Source organism: Phytophthora sojae (assembly GCF_000149755.1).
Source record: "Phytophthora sojae unplaced genomic scaffold PHYSOscaffold_3, whole genome shotgun sequence".
NCBI lineage: Eukaryota > Oomycota > Peronosporomycetes > Peronosporales > Peronosporaceae > Phytophthora > Phytophthora sojae.
Window position 1 is genome coordinate 5,424,660 of NW_009258117.1, and position 19,300 is coordinate 5,443,959.

General features: G+C 56.0%; 7 protein-coding genes and 1 non-coding gene across 8 annotated transcripts; 3 read left to right on the top strand and 5 right to left on the bottom strand.

Annotated features, from left to right (window-relative positions):
• Positions 1-327: 327 nt before the first annotated feature.
• PHYSODRAFT_492737 (hypothetical protein) lies at positions 328-903 on the top strand (the record flags this gene model as incomplete). Its single annotated transcript, XM_009525433.1, has 1 exon — positions 328-903. The coding sequence occupies one exon, from the start codon at positions 328-330 to the stop codon at positions 901-903; it is 576 nt and encodes a 191-aa protein (XP_009523728.1).
• A 352-nt stretch (positions 904-1,255) lies between these two features.
• On the bottom strand, positions 1,256-1,417 carry PHYSODRAFT_449846 (hypothetical protein; the record flags this gene model as incomplete). Its single annotated transcript, XM_009525434.1, has 1 exon — positions 1,256-1,417. A coding segment is annotated over one exon (162 nt), but the record flags the coding sequence as incomplete, so codon positions are not given.
• Positions 1,418-3,625: 2,208 nt separating this feature from the next.
• PHYSODRAFT_488932 (hypothetical protein) lies at positions 3,626-4,252 on the top strand (the record flags this gene model as incomplete). Its single annotated transcript, XM_009525435.1, has 2 exons — positions 3,626-3,799; positions 3,872-4,252. 2 exons carry the CDS (start codon positions 3,626-3,628, stop codon positions 4,250-4,252), a joined length of 555 nt encoding a protein of 184 aa, XP_009523730.1.
• Positions 4,253-4,517: 265 nt separating this feature from the next.
• Positions 4,518-4,587, bottom strand: PHYSODRAFT_t763. The gene has a single exon. It is a non-coding gene; the product is annotated as a tRNA-OTHER (tRNA).
• A 682-nt stretch (positions 4,588-5,269) lies between these two features.
• Positions 5,270-10,551, bottom strand: PHYSODRAFT_329056 (hypothetical protein; the record flags this gene model as incomplete). Its single annotated transcript, XM_009525436.1, has 20 exons — positions 5,270-5,532; positions 5,568-5,634; positions 5,737-5,930; positions 5,966-6,032; positions 6,135-6,328; positions 6,364-6,430; positions 6,533-6,726; positions 6,762-6,828; positions 6,931-7,107; positions 7,329-7,522; positions 7,558-7,624; positions 7,727-7,920; positions 7,956-8,022; positions 8,125-8,318; positions 8,354-8,420; positions 8,523-8,690; positions 8,923-9,802; positions 10,106-10,215; positions 10,281-10,475; positions 10,546-10,551. 20 exons carry the CDS (start codon positions 10,549-10,551, stop codon positions 5,270-5,272), a joined length of 3,432 nt encoding a protein of 1,143 aa, XP_009523731.1.
• A 5,549-nt stretch (positions 10,552-16,100) lies between these two features.
• On the top strand, positions 16,101-16,719 carry PHYSODRAFT_259608 (hypothetical protein; the record flags this gene model as incomplete). Its single annotated transcript, XM_009525437.1, has 2 exons — positions 16,101-16,252; positions 16,395-16,719. The coding sequence occupies 2 exons, from the start codon at positions 16,101-16,103 to the stop codon at positions 16,717-16,719; spliced, it is 477 nt and encodes a 158-aa protein (XP_009523732.1).
• Positions 16,720-17,309: 590 nt separating this feature from the next.
• Positions 17,310-17,495, bottom strand: PHYSODRAFT_495523 (hypothetical protein; the record flags this gene model as incomplete). Its single annotated transcript, XM_009525438.1, has 1 exon — positions 17,310-17,495. A coding segment is annotated over one exon (186 nt), but the record flags the coding sequence as incomplete, so codon positions are not given.
• Positions 17,496-18,280: 785 nt separating this feature from the next.
• Positions 18,281-18,763, bottom strand: PHYSODRAFT_496434 (hypothetical protein; the record flags this gene model as incomplete). Its single annotated transcript, XM_009525439.1, has 1 exon — positions 18,281-18,763. A coding segment is annotated over one exon (483 nt), but the record flags the coding sequence as incomplete, so codon positions are not given.
• Positions 18,764-19,300: the final 537 nt, after the last annotated feature.

Here is a 19,300-nt window from a genome sequence, read left to right on the forward strand (position 1 = left end):
GACTGGCAGGATTGTGATTGGGCCCAATCAGTTCGCGTTTTGACCAATCACGGAGCTTCAATAGTGTAGTTTCGGCAAATAGGAGATAATAGGGGTAGGTTTCCGGTTCCGACACTTTCCGACAAATATTTGTCGGAATCCACACAGTAATATGAATATGTACATACAAATATCAAGTAGTTAACATATTTTTTAAATATTGTCATGGCTCTGACAACTAGGTATATTCCTAAGGTAGGAAACCGGTCGGTGGATAGGATAACCAGTACGTAGGCTTTGCGTTTGACCACACAGCTAAAAGAACCAAGCAGTAGCAGACGAAGCAGCATGAGCTTAGCTGCCTTCGTTCCTACGAACACGCAGAAGGCGCGGAATACTGCCGTCGCCGCATTCAAGCGGATGTTGGAGGAGGAGAAGGTCAGCCTTGAGTTTGTCGAGGCTAGCATTCTCTTGGATGCCTCCGGCAAACGTTTAGCGGCGACGATGGACCGCTTTGGCTTCTACCTCGCAACCAACGAAGGTAAGAAAGGTAAGTTAGCCCGCAACACGGCAACAGCGTATCATAGAAATGTCAAGTTGTGGCTATTTGACAAGTATCCACACTTGCGAGTACCTACTGAGTTGATCTTGCTAAAGCAAGGGAAGACTTTAGATAAACATTGCATGAAACGCGTGGTTAATAAGGCTCCACCTTGTATTAAGGAGGATTTACAGTCTTTAGTCCGTTACGTGTACAGCACAGCACGCGTGCACACCGACTACCAAGACGCAGCACTAGCGTGCTTGATGTGGCACTGCTTTGGCCGGTCTTCGGACCTCGGCTATATCCAAAAACAGCACGTGTCTGTATCGGCAGACGGCACCTTCTATCTGCGGCTGCTACGTGTCAAGACATCAGAATAACAGGATCTTACCTTGATCCCGGACAAGAGCGACTTCTTGACGTGTCCCTTCACGCTCTGGCCGTAGCGCTAGCGACGCAGGACGCGCCATACGCGGCACTCCTGTCCCAGTTGCCCGATCTCGTAGCGGAGGTCGCCGTGTCACTTGACGAAGGTGCACCGCTGCTGGAGCTGCTGGAAGCCGAGCCCGCTTCGCTCGACGTCGCTGTGGTCCCGACGTAGTCGTCCCTGCCTTCAATGCTCGCGGCCGGCAACGTATCCTCTGTTCCACCGCCGCAAACCTGCCCGGACACACAAGAAACATCAACACCAGCCCCAACCGAGGCACGCACCGGTGAGGTCAAGCGCGGCGAAGACAGCGTGCAGGCGTACGTAAAAAGGATCCTCAAGCGCGTCGCCGAGCCGGCAGGAGCCACCCCTGACCTGACCTCGCACTCCTTCCGGCGTGGCGGGGCCCAGCATGCGAACGGAGATGACTGCCTCGCCGCCCAGTGGATCTTCGATCGCGGTGCTTGGGATATGACCAAGACGAACAAGGCCTTCGCCTACATCACTAACACGGCACGCGAGGACAGGAAGGTGGCGCGGGTCTTGAGTGGGTGGGCGGCAGACGACGTTCCAGCGGTCATCGACGTCGCGACGCTTGATCACGCCAGTCAAGAACGCGTCGGCTGATTGCAGGGCTTCCTGTTCAATTCCTGTACAGGTCTCAAGCAACGACGTCTAAATGTAAGCACCAAGGTCCTCAGTGTCCTCACTGCGTACCTGGTCCGTTACTACCCGCAGCTCAAGGAACTCTCACCCGCGGCCCCCATTGTCACGCGCGTGGAAGAGAGCTTGCGTGCTGCAGACATCCCGATCGGCGACATGCTTGCGAGGTCAGTCGCGCTGGACAGCGAAGCCGCTCCGCCTGCTCAAGAACAAGCCCAAACACAAGACGCAAGCCAACACCACTGTCCAAGCATCGATCACCTTCTAGCTGTCATTCATGAGATTATCGCCTCAAACAAGGCCCTAGCTGCGCGGTTGACGATTGTCGAGGCGGCTCAGATGAAAGCTAAGGAGCCGCGTAGACCCGCTGAAGAAGACCAAGCAAAGGAATCGTTGGACCAAGAGCCCAAGCCAAAACGGAGGAAGAAGCAAGTTACGCACCTGTCGGCTGCATGGTACGAGTGGTACACCCGTGTTCCTTGCGTCTGGGACTGCTCTGACCGCCAAAAGAAGTCCGAATCACGCCACGTCGTCGCCTTCATGAAGCTGTTCCTCGAAGACGGCTTTACGCTTGACCCCACGGTTGCAGACTACAAGGATCAGGTCTTGGACGCCGGCCGCCGTGCTGAAGATGCCGTGTTGGACTTCCTAAAGTCGCGGAACATCAACGCGAAGGGCGCTGGCACTGTTTTGCGCGCGCTGCGTCCCCTGCACAAGTGCGGCGTCTTGGACAAACGCATCGCAGCCCACAAGCGTCTCCTCGCTACAGGCCGAATTGAAGACCCTGCTCCTGCAGACACACAGGACCTATTAGCTTAGCTCGTCAAGCCTGACCGGTATAGTATCGAGAATCCCCGAAGTCGCAAACCGCCGAGCGTACACAGTCGAGTAAACCCGAAATCACGCACCGTCGAGAATACCCAAAATCGCCCACAGTCGAGTAAACCCGAACCTGCTGTTAATGGGAGTAAGCGACACTCGCGAGCCACCGATGAGCGGCAGTTGTCAAAAAGTAGAATGACTAAACAGCATGCTTCTCAACCAATCATTTATGGTATAGTATGCATTCTGACCAATAGGATTTAAGAAATTTCATCCAATGAAATGTAAGGTACATGTCAAGTTTATCCGAAACGCGACACATCGATTCTTGCCAAGATGTCGAGCTCAGATCAGCGGACGAATGCGGAGAAGATCGAGATCCTGCTCACATGCGAGCGAAATGGATGGGACGCTACCGAGGGGGGTCGTCGTCATGGTGTGGCTCGGACAACCTTGCTGGGTTGGATGACTAACAAGCACAAGTTATTCTCGTCCCAGGCCGATCCATCCGCAAAGCGGGCAGCGCCACCAGGCATGGTCCCTCCGACGCTTCAATACGAGGCTGGTATTGTTGAGCGGATCAAGGCAAAAGTGGCAAACGGCCAGGTGGTGTGCAGAGATGATGTTATCGCGGATGCTACGTCGACAATACCTGGCTTTGCGGAGCGCAAACCCGTGGCTCAGAGTTCGTGGACTATCCGGTTTATAGGCCGCCACAATCTAAGCACTTTCATCTCACGACGACTCCAGAATACCGGCATGGCAGCGCCAAATGTGAATGAACCCCCCCAATAATAGACACAAGCGTCACTATCGACTTTAGCCGAAACCCCCCAGCCTCCAGCCAAGTCGACTTTGGCCGAAAAATCCCAGCCTCCAGCCAAGTCGACTATAGCCGAAAAATCCCAGCCTCCAGCCGAGTCGACTTTGGCCGAAAAAACCCAGCCTCCAGCCAAGTCGACTTTGGCCGAAAACCCCAAGTCGACGGAGGTCATATCACTGTTGAATGATGACAGTGAGAAGTCCAGCGTCCCATTTGATTTTGGAGATGTGTGGGATATATCGCAGTCCGAGATTGTGTGTGAAACAAAACCCCATGCTTTGTTGTGGGCAAAACCAGCATGCGTTTGCTGGTGACAGCGGAAGATGTCCCGACAATTAAAGACCAAAATTGGCTGAACGATGTGATTATGTCCTATTACATCCGAGTGCACCTCCCGCAACACGGCCGAACGTTTGTCATGGATGCAAACGTATTTGGACACATCTACAGCGAGTTCGTTCAAGTGGAGCGAAAAATTGGACTTGCGCACGAGCACTGTTGCGGTATCACCGCAACATTTCCGTACGAGAAGTACGATCACGTGATTTTACCTATATGCATGGGCAATCACTGGACGTTTGCCATTGGGCAAAACCCTGTAGGCACGACGCAGAATCTGAGGAAATGCCTTGTGCATGTAGACTCGAAAGGAATCTCCAGCATCGAAGCGATTAAAAAAGTTGTCGGTGGATATTTCGACGCGGAGCTGCGAACTAAATATCCTGACAACGCAGCACCAGCGTTCGTCGTGAGAGGAGTCCGAACAAGCCCGGCACAGATAAACCACGATGACTGCGGAATATTTGTTCTATACTTCATCAAGCGCACGGTCGAGGCATTTCAAACCGGGAATACGCTTCTCTTAAGCGATATCAAGAAGATATGCACAAATCCAAGGTCCGCGCGCTTCAACGCAAAACTGATGCGGATGCAGATCATAGAGAGCCTGACACAAACGCACGCGACGGCTCACTGGAATTCGGGTCTCGGTTAATTTAATACATGTATTACACGTATACATACAAAACGTCGCTAGTGCCCCAAACCTTACAGAGAACAGAGATTAGCACAGGAGCTAGAGCACCGCGCACCCAAATGCAGCACCGATATATACGTAGATGGCGCTACTCCTGGCACGACCACAGCGCGACAATGCGCGGGCAAAACAACTTGAAGCATAACGCAGACGCACAATCTGTGACGCAGCAGCAAGACCCTTGGCACAGCACGACACGACCGCAAAATCCCATCGTGATCAATAACACCGACCCGAATTGAACGAGCATCTCAGGGTGGATGCCCTGCGCTCTTCCATTGAGCTACGGTGTTGGGAGGGGGGGGGGGGGGGTGGCCGGCCAGTTGTCTTGTCTTGGGTGTGGATGTGTGCGCGGAGGGGTGCAGGAGACTTGATCAGTAGCTCTAATAAAAAGGAGACTGAACGCTCTGAGCCGCGTGTCGGCGACGTACAATGCCTAGCAGCCACCAATTTCAGACAGGAGGCGAGTATCTATTGGCTGTAGAGAGAACTAATCAACGATCATCGTTAAATACATGTCCTCTATTGGCTAATAGATTGGTCAATGGGATGCCTCAAAGGAGTTAGCTGGCGTCGGACTGCTTCTAATTGTGACCCCCTGTCCTGGAGCCGGCCTTATTCATGAATTTGCCGGCTCCGACACACATTGCTCCCGGGGCCGTAATGCATGAATACACAAAATACCGTTTTTCCTGGCCTACAGGCCTCTAGAAGCGATTTCCTCGTGGCTGAGAGCCTCTCATGAAGCTGGCTGGAAGCACCAAAAACGCCCCCTAGACCTAATCTACCGTATATATTATGTGATTTCCGATCTTACACTATTTCCGATTTTGCCTTGGCTTTGGCCTTTATCCTGTCTGTCGGAAAATGTAGGGATGTCGGAACGGACGCGATATGGCTGGTTTTATCAGTGACGTGGGTGGGATCATAAAAAAAGTGGGTTTTAACCCCCGGGACAACAGGGACTTATACCGGTTACCTGGTTGATCCTGTGGCTAAAGCCACAGTCGATGCCAGTGGATAGCAGTGAATGATACGACCGACCGGGGCCGACACGGTGGCCGTGGACACGAGCAGTGCCACCACGATACTACCACAGCAGCGTTGAAATAGCGCGACATCACGACCCTCATCCTCGCCTGCTTTCCCCACCGGTCTGTCCTCATCCACCGAAGGCTCTCGCACGCCGTCGCTGTGCTCCAGGACGATGGAGCCGCGATACTGCGTCGATCGGTTGACTGCAACACCCGCTCGTACAGAATGACATCGCCACTCGCCTCGGCCTCCGTGCTGCCAGATAACACAATCCTCGGCCCACTCCACGCTACTCCTCGACGTGGCTTGCCGCCAACATCATTCCGACCAGCACGTCTATGCCGGCGACATGCCGGCCTCAGCGCACAAAGCGCTTCTTGTTCACATCACTGCCCCCAACGACCGACCGGGGCCGACACGGTGGCCGTGGACACGAGCAGTGCCACCACGATACTACCACAGCAGCGTTGAAATAGCGCGACATCACGACCCTCATCCTCGCCTGCTTTCCCCACCGGTCTGTCCTCATCCACCGAAGGCTCTCGCACGCCGTCGCTGTGCTCCAGGACGATGGAGCCGCGATACTGCGTCGATCGGTTGACTGCAACACCCGCTCGTACAGAATGACATCGCCACTCGCCTCGGCCTCCGTGCTGCCAGATAACACAATCCTCGGCCCACTCCACGCTACTCCTCGACGTGGCTTGCCGCCAACATCATTCCGACCAGCACGTCTATGCCGGCGACATGCCGGCCTCAGCGCACAAAGCGCTTCTTGTTCACATCACTGCCCCCAACGACCGACCGGGGCCGACACGGTGGCCGTGGACACGAGCAGTGCCACCACGATACTACCACAGCAGCGTTGAAATAGCGCGAGATCACGACCATCGTCCTCGCCTGCTTTCCCCACCGGTCTGTCCTCATCCACCGAAGGCTCTCGCACGCCGTCGCTGTGCTCCAGGACGATGGAGCCGCGATACTGCGTCGATCGGTTGACTGCAACACCCGCTCGTACAGAATGACATCGCCACTCGCCTCGGCCTCCGTGCTGCCAGATAACACAATCCTCGGCCCACTCCACGCTACTCCTCGACGTGGCTTGCCGCCAACATCATTCCGACCAGCACGTCTATGCCGGCGACATGCCGGCCTCAGCGCACAAAGCGCTTCTTGTTCACATCACTGCCCCCAACGACCGACCGGGGCCGACACGGTGGCCGTGGACACGAGCAGTGCCACCACGATACTACCACAGCAGCGTTGAAATAGCGCGACATCACGACCCTCATCCTCGCCTGCTTTCCCCACCGGTCTGTCCTCATCCACCGAAGGCTCTCGCACGCCGTCGCTGTGCTCCAGGACGATGGAGCCGCGATACTGCGTCGATCGGTTGACTGCAACACCCGCTCGTACAGAATGACATCGCCACTCGCCTCGGCCTCCGTGCTGCCAGATAACACAATCCTCGGCCCACTCCACGCTACTCCTCGACGTGGCTTGCCGCCAACATCATTCCGACCAGCACGTCTATGCCGGCGACATGCCGGCCTCAGCGCACAAAGCGCTTCTTGTTCACATCACTGCCCCCAACGACCGACCGGGGCCGACACGGTGGCCGTGGACACGAGCAGTGCCACCACGATACTACCACAGCAGCGTTGAAATAGCGCGACATCACGACCCTCATCCTCGCCTGCTTTCCCCACCGGTCTGTCCTCATCCACCGAAGGCTCTCGCACGCCGTCGCTGTGCTCCAGGACGATGGAGCCGCGATACTGCGTCGATCGGTTGACTGCAACACCCGCTCGTACAGAATGACATCGCCACTCGCCTCGGCCTCCGTGCTGCCAGATAACACAATCCTCGGCCCACTCCACGCTACTCCTCGATGTGGCTTGCCGCCAACATCATTCCGACCAGCACGTCTATGCCGGCGACATGCCGGCCTCAGCGCACAAAGCGCTTCTTGTTCACATCACTGCCCCCAACGACCGACCGGGGCCGACACGGTGGCCGTGGACACGAGCAGTGCCACCACGATACTACCACAGCAGCGTTGAAATAGCGCGACATCACGACCCTCATCCTCGCCTGCTTTCCCCACCGGTCTGTCCTCATCCACCGAAGGCTCTCGCACGCCGTCGCTGTGCTCCAGGACGATGGAGCCGCGATACTGCGTCGATCGGTTGACTGCAACACCCGCTCGTACAGAATGACATCGCCACTCGCCTCGGCCTCCGTGCTGCCAGATAACACAATCCTCGGCCCACTCCACGCTACTCCTCGACGTGGCTTGCCGCCAACATCATTCCGACCAGCACGTCTATGCCGGCGACATGCCGGCCTCAGCGCACAAAGCGCTTCTTGTTCACATCACTGCCCCCAACGACCGACCGGGGCCGACACGGTGGCCGTGGACACGAGCAGTGCCACCACGATACTACCACAGCAGCGTTGAAATAGCGCGACATCACGACCATCGTCCTCGCCTGCTTTCCCCACCGGTCTGTCCTCATCCACCGAAGGCTCTCGCACGCCGTCGCTGTGCTCCAGGACGATGGAGCCGCGATACTGCGTCGATCGGTTGACTGCAACACCCGCTCGTACAGAATGACATCGCCACTCGCCTCGGCCTCCGTGCTGCCAGATAACACAATCCTCGGCCCACTCCACGCTACTCCTCGACGTGGCTTGCCGCCAACATCATTCCGACCAGCACGTCTATGCCGGCGACATGCCGGCCTCAGCGCACAAAGCGCTTCTTGTTCACATCACTGCCCCCAACGACCGACCGGGGCCGACACGGTGGCCGTGGACACGAGCAGTGCCACCACGATACTACCACAGCAGCGTTGAAATAGCGCGACATCACGACCCTCATCCTCGCCTGCTTTCCCCACCGGTCTGTCCTCATCCACCGAAGGCTCTCGCACGCCGTCGCTGTGCTCCAGGACGATGGAGCCGCGATACTGCGTCGATCGGTTGACTGCAACACCCGCTCGTACAGAATGACATCGCCACTCGCCTCGGCCTCCGTGCTGCCAGATAACACAATCCTCGGCCCACTCCACGCTACTCCTCGACGTGGCTTGCCGCCAACATCATTCCGACCAGCACGTCTATGCCGGCGACATGCCGGCCTCAGCGCACAAAGCGCTTCTTGTTCACATCACTGCCCCCAACGACCGACCGGGGCCGACACGGTGGCCGTGGACACGAGCAGTGCCACCACGATACTACCACAGCAGCGTTGAAATAGCGCGACATCACGACCATCGTCCTCGCCTGCTTTCCCCACCGGTCTGTCCTCATCCACCGAAGGCTCTCGCACGCCGTCGCTGTGCTCGGTGTTGAACATCTTTGAAAAAATAAAACAAACAGGTAGCTAGAGGAAAAAGCAAAGGATATGTATTTGAAGCGTGTTAGTTGCCTGCAATACCGTTAGCACGCTCAATATGCTCTCGGTCCGCAGGTACCAAGTTCGAAAGTGGCTCCAGTGTATTGGGCCAGTTCATCAAGACCCTGAGGTCGCCGTCTGCTGGATAGTGTATACCCCGTATAACCTCGTAGTGGTATGTAGGAGGCCCGACAGGCATTTGCTGTGGTCGGCGCAGGTACCTTGCAAGGGCGCGTGCATCCGCAGGGTACAAGGCGGAAAAAGGTTCGAGCGTGTCCTCCCATTCCACCCACGCTCGGATCTCTCCATCTGTCATTCGCTCAGTACCAACTACGCGCACGTAGGGATACGCCCTCTCCTCAGGTGGTACTTCATCAACTTGCGGCGGGTCCTCGTCAGTCTCGGACTCAGCGTCAGTCGTCTCTCCTGGTGAGCCGGGCGGAGGACTAGAGGCTGTCGGGGCACTAGCTGCTCTCGGCGGACTAGAAGCTCTCGGCGGACTAGGAGCTCCAGGAGGACTACCCGCTTTCGGTGGACCGGGAGCTATCGCCAAGCCAGGAGCACTCGTCGTCCGACGAGCTCTCGCCGGACTAGGAGCTCTCGCCGGACTAGGAACACTAACGCCATGCACACCTCCTTCTTCCTCTTTCTCTTCGCCTTCGTCATACGTGTATTCTTCGTCGCTAGCGAAACCGTCGTCACTGATCTGGCTGGTCGTCGCAGCGCTGACCGCGTCGATCTCTTGATTGCCGGACTTCGACGAGCATGGAGCTCCAAGGGAACTGGTATCCCTCGCTGGACCAGACGCTGTCAGCACACCAGAAATTCTCGTTAGGTCAAACGCTGTCGGGGGGCTTGGTGATCTAGGAGGACTTGTCGGGACAGAAGCTGGTGATTGTGGCGATCGCAACGGAGCTCTTGGCGGGGGCGTCGGGGTGGACAGAGATGGATGCGGAGTCAGCAGCGGGAACGCGGCAAGCAATGACGAGGCTTGTCCCTGCTGGGGGTGAAAGTCCTGCTGTTGCTGACGCTGCTGCTTGGTACTGCGCTGATGCCTGCGGTGAGCCGATCTCCTCGCCATGACCACCAAGGTCGTGGGTAGGAAAGTACCAAATGACCAGGTCGACAGTGCGTTGCGCCTTTAGAGTTATTTTTTTCTTCTTCTAAACCCGGCTTGACTATACATGTAGTAGACGCATGTGCTTTTGGTCGAACGTGGTGGAGTCCATCGCCAAGGCCGGTGATATCTCGCATTACCCATGGCGCGACAGCTCGGCTACCTGGTTAGCCCGTCCCTCTCTAGGGCTCTCGCACGGCATGTCGCCATAGAGCCAATCGAGCCACGATAGTTCCCAGCCGGGCGTTGACAACACGACCTGTGGATGTAGTGCACGACCACGTTCACAAACGCATCGTATCTATCGTCTTCTTGCCATGGTGCCGTCGAGACACACAGCTCTGGTCCGTCCTCGACGTAGCTTGCCACCTGTCGCCAACAGTGATCAGGCTAGAAATGCACAAAAGCGCACAACACAAGCGCTTCTTGTTCACATCGTTGCCCACAACGACCAGAGCCGACACGCTGGCCGTAGATACGAGCAGTGACGCCACGATACAACCACAGCAGCGCTGCAATAGCGCGAGATCACGCCCGCCGTCCTCCCCGACCGTCCCCACCAGTCTGGCCTGGGCCAACGAAGGCTCTCGCACGCCGGCGCTGTGCTCCAGGTCGATGGAGCCGAGATACTGCGTCGATCGGTTGGCGGCAACGCCGGCACGTACAGAATGACATCGCCACTCGCCTCGGCCTCCGTACCGCCATCAAACGCGACGCTCGGCCCACTCCACGCTACTCCTCGACGTGGCTTGCCGCCAACATCATTCCGACCAGCACGTATGTGCGGGCGACATGCCGGCCGCAGCGCACAAAGCGCTTCTTGTTCATATCACTGCGCCAAAAAGCTTGTTGTGAGCGGTGCGTTGCGATCGGTGAACAGAGCTACACCGGATGTCGACACCTACACTTATTCATGGTACTGTCGGATCCTCGAATCGACAGCTTGCAGCCAACAACAGTAGCTCACGCTACTGGCGGCCACACCAGCTTCTGTAGCCAACAACAGTAGCTTACGCTACCGACGGCCACTCCACGGCAGGCCTCGATGCAGCTTGTCAGCGGCGTGAACCTCCCCCGCATCGCCCAAAGTGCTTCAGCGCAGCAGCCGCCAGCGGCTGGCATTTTTTTCTCACGGATTTATGGCACATGGTACCACAATTGGCGTCCTTCCACCACAGATGGTACATGGTACCATAATCGCGTCCTTCCAGCACAGATGCGAGCCGGCGCTGCCGACAACCGATCGACATAGTACCGCGGCTCCATCGGCCTGGAGCACAGCGCCGGCGTGCGAGAGCCTTCAGTGGATGAGGACAGACTGGTGGGGACGGTTGGGGAGGACGACGGACCTGATCGCTATTGCAGCGCTGCTGTGGTTGTATCGTGGCGTCACTGCTCGTATCTACGGCCAGCGTGTCGGCTCTGGTCGTTGTGGGCAACGATGTGAACAAGAAGCGCTTGTGTTGTGCGCTTTTGTGCATTTCTAGCCTGATCACTGTTGGCGACAGGTGGCAAGCTACGTCGAGGACGGACCAGAGCTGTGTGTCTCGACGGCACCATGGCAAGAAGACGATAGATACGATGCGTTTGTGAACGTGGTCGTGCACTACATCCACAGGTCGTGTTGTCAACGCCCGGCTGGGAACTATCGTGGCTCGATTGGCTCTATGGCGACATGCCGTGCGAGAGCCCTAGAGAGGGACGGGCTAACCAGGTAGCCGAGCTGTCGCGCCATGGGTAATGCGAGATATCACCGGCCTTGGCGATGGACTCCACCACGTTCGACCAAAAGCACATGCGTCTACTACATGTATAGTCAAGCCGGGTTTAGAAGAAGAAAAAAATAACTCTAAAGGCGCAACGCACTGTCGACCTGGTCATTTGGTACTTTCCTACCCACGACCTTGGTGGTCATGGCGAGGAGATCGGCTCACCGCAGGCATCAGCGCAGTACCAAGCAGCAGCGTCAGCAACAGCAGGACTTTCACCCCCAGCAGGGACAAGCCTCGTCATTGCTTGCCGCGTTCCCGCTGCTGACTCCGCATCCATCTCTGTCCACCCCGACGCCCCCGCCAAGAGCTCCGTTGCGATCGCCACAATCACCAGCTTCTGTCCCGACAAGTCCTCCTAGATCACCAAGCCCCCCGACAGCGTTTGACCTAACGAGAATTTCTGGTGTGCTGACAGCGTCTGGTCCAGCGAGGGATACCAGTTCCCTTGGAGCTCCATGCTCGTCGAAGTCCGGCAATCAAGAGATCGACGCGGTCAGCGCTGCGACGACCAGCCAGATCAGTGACGACGGTTTCGCTAGCGACGAAGAATACACGTATGACGAAGGCGAAGAGAAAGAGGAAGAAGGAGGTGTGCATGGCGTTAGTGTTCCTAGTCCGGCGAGAGCTCCTAGTCCGGCGAGAGCTTCTAGTCCGCCGAGAGCAGCTAGTGCCCCGACAGCCTCTAGTCCTCCGCCCGGCTCACCAGGAGAGACGACTGACGCTGAGTCCGAGACTGACGAGGACCCGCCGCAAGTTGATGAAGTACCACCTGAGGAGAGGGCGTATCCCTACGTGCGCGTAGTTGGTACTGAGCGAATGACAGATGGAGAGATCCGAGCGTGGGTGGAATGGGAGGACACGCTCGAACCTTTTTCCGCCTTGTACCCTGCGGATGCACGCGCCCTTGCAAGGTACCTGCGCCGACCACAGCAAATGCCTGTCGGGCCTCCTACATACCACTACGAGGTTATACGGGGTATACACTATCCAGCAGACGGCGACCTCAGGGTCTTGATGAACTGGTCCAATACACTGGAGCCACTTTCGAACTTGGTACCTGCGGACCGAGAGCATATTGAGCGTGCTAACGGTATTGCAGGCAACTAACACGCTTCAAATACATATCCTTTGCTTTTTCCTCTAGCTACCTGTTTGTTTTATTTTTTCAAAGATGTTCAACACCGTCCTAGCCAACATGCTTGATGTGTGCTTGCCAGCATAAGCTGCTCAGTGTAGTACGCAGCTTCAAATATTACTCAACGGAATCGAGCTTCACAGCTCCCATCACTAATGGAAACGCTGTTGACCGAACGGCGTGCCACCGTCAACGGATTGCCGTCCGCAACGCCTAAAACAGCTTTTTCTGATCAAATCAGTATCGACTGCGGTCAACGCCGCCACGCTGGCCATGGACACGACCAGTGCCTCCACGATACTACCACGGCAGCGCTGCAATAGCGCGAGATCACGTCCCTCGTCCTCGCCTGCTTTCCCCACTAGTCCGTCCTCATCCAACGAAGGCTCTCGCATGCCGTCGTTGTCCTCCTGGCCGATGGAGCCGCAATACTTTGTCGGTCAGTTGGCGGCAACGCCGACTCGTTCAGAATCGCATTGCCACTCGCCTCGAGAGAGCGAGAGCCTTCGATGGATGAGGACAGACCGGTGGGGAAAGCAGGCGAGGACGATGGTCGTGATCTCGCGCTATTTCAACGCTGCTGTGGTAGTATCGTGGTGGCACTGCTCGTGTCCACGGCCACCGTGTCGGCCCCGGTCGGTCGTTGGGGGCAGTGATGTGAACAAGAAGCGCTTTGTGCGCTGAGGCCGGCATGTCGCCGGCATAGACGTGCTGGTCGGAATGATGTTGGCGGCAAGCCACGTCGAGGAGTAGCGTGGGGTGGGCCGAGGATTGTGTTATCTGGCAGCACGGAGGCCGAGGCGAGTGGCGATGTCATTCTGTACGAGCGGGTGTTGCAGTCAACCGATCGACGCAGTATCGCGGCTCCATCGTCCTGGAGCACAGCGACGGCGTGCGAGAGCCTTCGGTGGATGAGGACAGACCGGTGGGGAAAGCAGGCGAGGATGAGGGTCGTGATGTCGCGCTATTTCAACGCTGCTGTGGTAGTATCGTGGTGGCACTGCTCGTGTCCACGGCCACCGTGTCGGCCCCGGTCGGTCGTTGGGGGCAGTGATGTGAACAAGAAGCGCTTTGTGCGCTGAGGCCGGCATGTCGCCGGCATAGACGTGCTGGTCGGCCCGACGCCCCCGCCAAGAGCTCCGTTGCGATCGCCACAATCACCAGCTTCTGTCCCGACAAGTCCTCCTAGATCACCAAGCCCCCCGACAGCGTTTGACCTAACGAGAATTTCTGGTGTGCTGACAGCGTCTGGTCCAGCGAGGGATACCAGTTCCCTTGGAGCTCCATGCTCGTCGAAGTCCGGCAATCAAGAGATCGACGCGGTCAGCGCTGCGACGACCAGCCAGATCAGTGACGACGGTTTCGCTAGCGACGAAGAATACACGTATGACGAAGGCGAAGAGAAAGAGGAAGAAGGAGGTGTGCATGGCGTTAGTGTTCCTAGTCCGGCGAGAGCTCCTAGTCCGGCGAGAGCTTCTAGTCCGCCGAGAGCAGCTAGTGCCCCGACAGCCTCTAGTCCTCCGCCCGGCTCACCAGGAGAGACGACTGACGCTGAGTCCGAGACTGACGAGGACCCGCCGCAAGTTGATGAAGTACCACCTGAGGAGAGGGCGTATCCCTACGTGCGCGTAGTTGGTACTGAGCGAATGACAGATGGAGAGATCCGAGCGTGGGTGGAATGGGAGGACACGCTCGAACCTTTTTCCGCCTTGTACCCTGCGGATGCACGCGCCCTTGCAAGGTACCTGCGCCGACCACAGCAAATGCCTGTCGGGCCTCCTACATACCACTACGAGGTTATACGGGGTATACACTATCCAGCAGACGGCGACCTCAGGGTCTTGATGAACTGGTCCAATACACTGGAGCCACTTTCGAACTTGGTACCTGCGGACCGAGAGCAGGTTGAGCGTGCTAACGGTATTGCAGGCAACTAACACGCTTCAAATACATATCCTTTGCTTTTTCCTCTAGCTACCTGTTTGTTTTATTTTTTCAAAGATGTTCAACACCGTCCTAGCCAACATGCTTGATGTGTGCTTGCCAGCATAAGCTGCTCAGTGTAGTACGCAGCTTCAAATATTACTCAACGGAATCGAGCTTCACAGCTCCCATCACTAATGGAAACGCTGTTGACCGAACGGCGTGCCACCGTCAACGGATTGCCGTCCGCAACGCCTAAAACAGCTTTTTCTGATCAAATCAGTATCGACTGCGGTCAACGCCGCCACGCTGGCCATGGACACGACCAGTGCCTCCACGATACTACCACGGCAGCGCTGCAATAGCGCGAGATCACGCCCGCCGTCCTCCCCGACCGTCCCCACCAGTCTGGCCTGGGCCAACGAAGGCTCTCGCACGCCATCGCTGTGCTCCAGGTCGATGGAGCCGAGATACTGCGTCGATCGGTTGGCGGCAACGCCGGCACGTACAGAATGACATCGCCACTCGCCTCGGCCTCCGTACCGCCATCAAACGCGACGCTCGGTTCACTCCACGCTACTCCTCGACGTGGCTTGCCGCCAACATCATTCCGACCAGCACGTATGTGCGGGCGACATGCCGGCCGCAGCGCACAAAGCGCTTCTTGTTCATATCACTGCGCCAAAAAGCTTGTTGTGAGCGGTGCGTTGCGATCGGTGAACAGAGCTACACCGGATGTCGACACCTACACTTATTCATGGTACTGTCGGATCCTCGAATCGACAGCTTGCAGCCAACAACAGTAGCTCACGCTACTGGCGGCCACACCAGCTTCTGTAGCCAACAACAGTAGCTTACGCTACCGACGGCCACTCCACGGCAGGCCTCGATGCAGCTTGTCAGCGGCGTGAACCTCCCCCGCATCGCCCAAAGTGCTTCAGCGCAGCAGCCGCCAGCGGCTGGCATTTTTTTCTCACGGATTTATGGCACATGGTACCACAATTGGCGTCCTTCCACCACAGATGGTACATGGTACCATAATCGCGTCCTTCCAGCACAGATGCGAGCCGGCGCTGCCGACAACCGATCGACATAGTACCGCGGCTCCATCGGCCTGGAGCACAGCGCCGGCGTGCGAGAGCCTTCAGTGGATGAGGACAGACTGGTGGGGACGGTTGGGGAGGACGACGGACCTGATCGCTATTGCAGCGCTGCTGTGGTTGTATCGTGGTGGCACTGCTTGTTTCCACAAGCAGGTGGACGGCAGCGCCATCGCGCGGCACCTCGACGGCAACAACACCCTCGTGACCGTGTTTATCACGCGCGGATCTGCAGCGACCACATCCAAGTTGCTGAACAGGGGGCCTCTTCTGCCCCATATACGTATTACCTGCTCGATTCCGCTGCATTAGTTGAAGGCGCTGATGAACAGCTTCTTGGTGCTCAATGAACAGGACAAGACGCTGGGCTACGACGCCTACTTTGCCTCGCAGGAGACGCTGAACCTGATCGCGGTCAAGTCGGGCGCCAGCATCGCGTTCGTGGCCACCAAGACGTTCGGCACGCGGACCCGTTGGTGTGCGTAGGCAACAGCGACAGGACGGTCGACTTCTTCGCACGCTGAGCGGTAACGTCCGGTACTGAAAGCTGGCCAAGGACCCCAACGCGCACCCCGTGTTTTTCGAGCAGAAGAACGTCGTCGGCTCGTGGGTGGCGAGGTCCAAGATCAAGAGCATGCCGTTCCGCACGTTCAGCGGCGTGACGTCCAAGGACACGACGCTGAGTGGCCTGACCATCGACAACCGCGCCGGCAACGGCATTACCAAGAACACCGGCGGGGACAGTCACCAAGATGGAGTTGCACGGCGCGATGTTGGTGCTCTTCTTGAAGGTGCCCGTGATGTGGCAGGCGACTGCTGCTTCAGCTGGGTCGGCCGATCCTGTTGCTGCTGCTTGGCGACTGCAAATCGGTACTCGTTTTGGGAAAAGCCCTCCCAACGCACCGCTCTCAGCAAGATTTTTGGAGCTGCGGACGGCATCTGAGAGCCGCAGGTAAACATGGGAGGGGACCGGGAGGCTCCTGTTGTGGCGGATTACGTCGCGGAATGGTCTGGAGTGGCCCGAGTTGCGTGTGATTCGGCAGCACGGTGGCCGAGTCGAGCTCCAATGCACACTGGCGCTGTTGAGGCCATGCCCATAATAACAACACTCTGCGAGAGAGGGGACTCTGTGGTGCTGCAGATGGATGATACCGGTGGCAAGCTGCGTCGAGCACTGGTCCGATATTCGTTCCGTGAGCAGATGCATTGATCAAGGCGAGTGAGGATGCGTTCGTAAACGAGTTCGAGCTTGACATCCTCATGCCAGTGCTGTCGACACCTGCCAAAAAACGATTGCTGCTCCAATCGCCCTAATGGCGCTGCGAAAGGGGTTATAAAGCTAGTAGCTTCAAGCTACACAAGACGGGTTGGGGCGGGTGACGACGGTTGAACCGAACATGGTATTAGAAAACACGACAGACCGGCATTGACAGGATTTTATAGTCGAATACTGTTGAAATACAAACTAATTACAAAAAATCAAAAGAAAATGTATACTCATTCATTGTCGAGGGCTACTAGCAATTGGGGCGGTTAACCGCCATGTCCGTGCGAGGATTGTTTCGAGCTGCGTCGCTTTCCTGTAGGTTGTCGGAACTGCAATTTCTTGTCAAGGTTCACCGGGATACGCTTTCCACAATCCCAGTGCTCATGCCAAATTGCATAGCACAACTTCTTTTCGCCGAATGACTCATGCCGCACCATTTGGCAGAGATAAACACTAAGAAACAAAACACTGTGAGTTTAATACCCCGCGAGTAAAATCAATGAAACTTCACTTACTTGCCGGTGTGATCGTCCGAACAAGCCCGACAGTACCACTTGGTATTTTCCCCCTCTTTCCTTGTGGGGCCAGTAAGCTGCAGACCTTACACGCTCGATGCATCCGCTTGCGGTTAGGGTTTCCGACTTCACCTTGAAAGTCTTGCGTTTCAGTGGGTTCATGGTTCGACAAATTTACCCTTCGACCCGTGGGCCTACACAGGACAACCAATGGGGGTTGAAATGGCTTTTAGAGGAGCAATGCCATGTTAGCAATCGCTTCACTGTCAAAAGAAAACAAAAACTGCTGCAAATAACGTACCATCGGTGATTCCAGCATATCTTCTGGTTGCGTTGCCAGAAGTTGGGCATGTAGCGTTGTGAGAGATTCCGAATGACTCAATCCAGACTTTCCTAGTCTCTGGTTGTGTTCCCGGTGGATAATGTAAGCGTTAACGAGCGCTATGTCAAGCAACCCCAGGAACAGACTTCAGGAAAAGTTAGCAAGCTCTCAACAAGCAACCAAAATTCCCGTCGTACTTACGTCTTGTAGTACGTCTTGAATTTGAATGCCTGTTGAAGTGAAAACAGCTGAAGTCGGAGTTGATCGTGAATATCAACACCTCCCATCTTGTTATGGTAGTCTTTTACCAACTTCGGGCAAGGAATATCGGTGGGTTCGCCTTCCACCCAGGTTTTTCGAACTACAAGATAAGCAATAACAACAGACCGCCAACATTAGATTAGATGACAATCCAACCAATGTATGCAAAGCACCAACCTGTAGTTAGCTGCTGCACACTGGCACCTGTCGCAAGAAAATGAACAGGCTTCGAGTCCCACCAGCAACAAGCTAGCATATCGGGAGCTGCTTTGCATCGGGCCAGAAGATATGATCCGAGCATCGGGCCAGAAAATATGATATCGGGAGCTGCTTTGCATCGGGCCAGAAGATATGATCCGCGAGGAATATCACTAGGCCGTTTCTTGCGCTTTTCTTTCAGGTCCGATGGAAACCCAATGCGTCGGGTCTGAATTGTACCCACTCTGTAGATCTTGTTCGATAGTAGTTCAAGCGCCAGTGCGACAGACATATAGAACCTATCAATGACAACAATTCGATAGTCTTGGTGCTCGCTTGGAAGAACTTTGTCTAGATTTCGTAGAACTGCGGCCGGTCCAGATTTGTCGTCAATTGTTTGTTTACCACCGAGATGAGCCTTTTTCCACAGTAGACTTCCAGTCTAACAATGTGCGCACATTACCACAGGTTAGTTTAGTAGATTCGTTTCTGTAAACAGAGTTTAATACATTACCTCATGCAGTAGGACGTGCGCGGACAGCAAGTCATAAAAAACTTCGTTCCCCATTTATGAGGTTTATCCTTCATAAACATCCGTGTCCCGTTGAATTTCGAATGGGAAGGAATCATTCCCTCGTCAAACGACACAATGGGTCCAGGATTGTAGCCTATTTTGAAGGTTTCCTGAAGAGTGTCGACAACAGGGCGGATTTTCTACGCTCTATCTTGCTGTGCCATGGGGTCGTTGTTATCGGAGAAGTGCAGATGTTGCATTATCTCGTCGAACCTGTAAAGTATAAAAACAATCGTTAGAGGGGGATAATGTATACCTCATCACCTAACAGGCCGTACATTACCTGTTTCGAGGCATCCATGAGCCAAACGTTCCACCCGGAATTGCACCAGTCCTCGTGGTTCTCCAATGGCTCGAAAGACGCCGTTTATGCGGGCAGAGCATGCG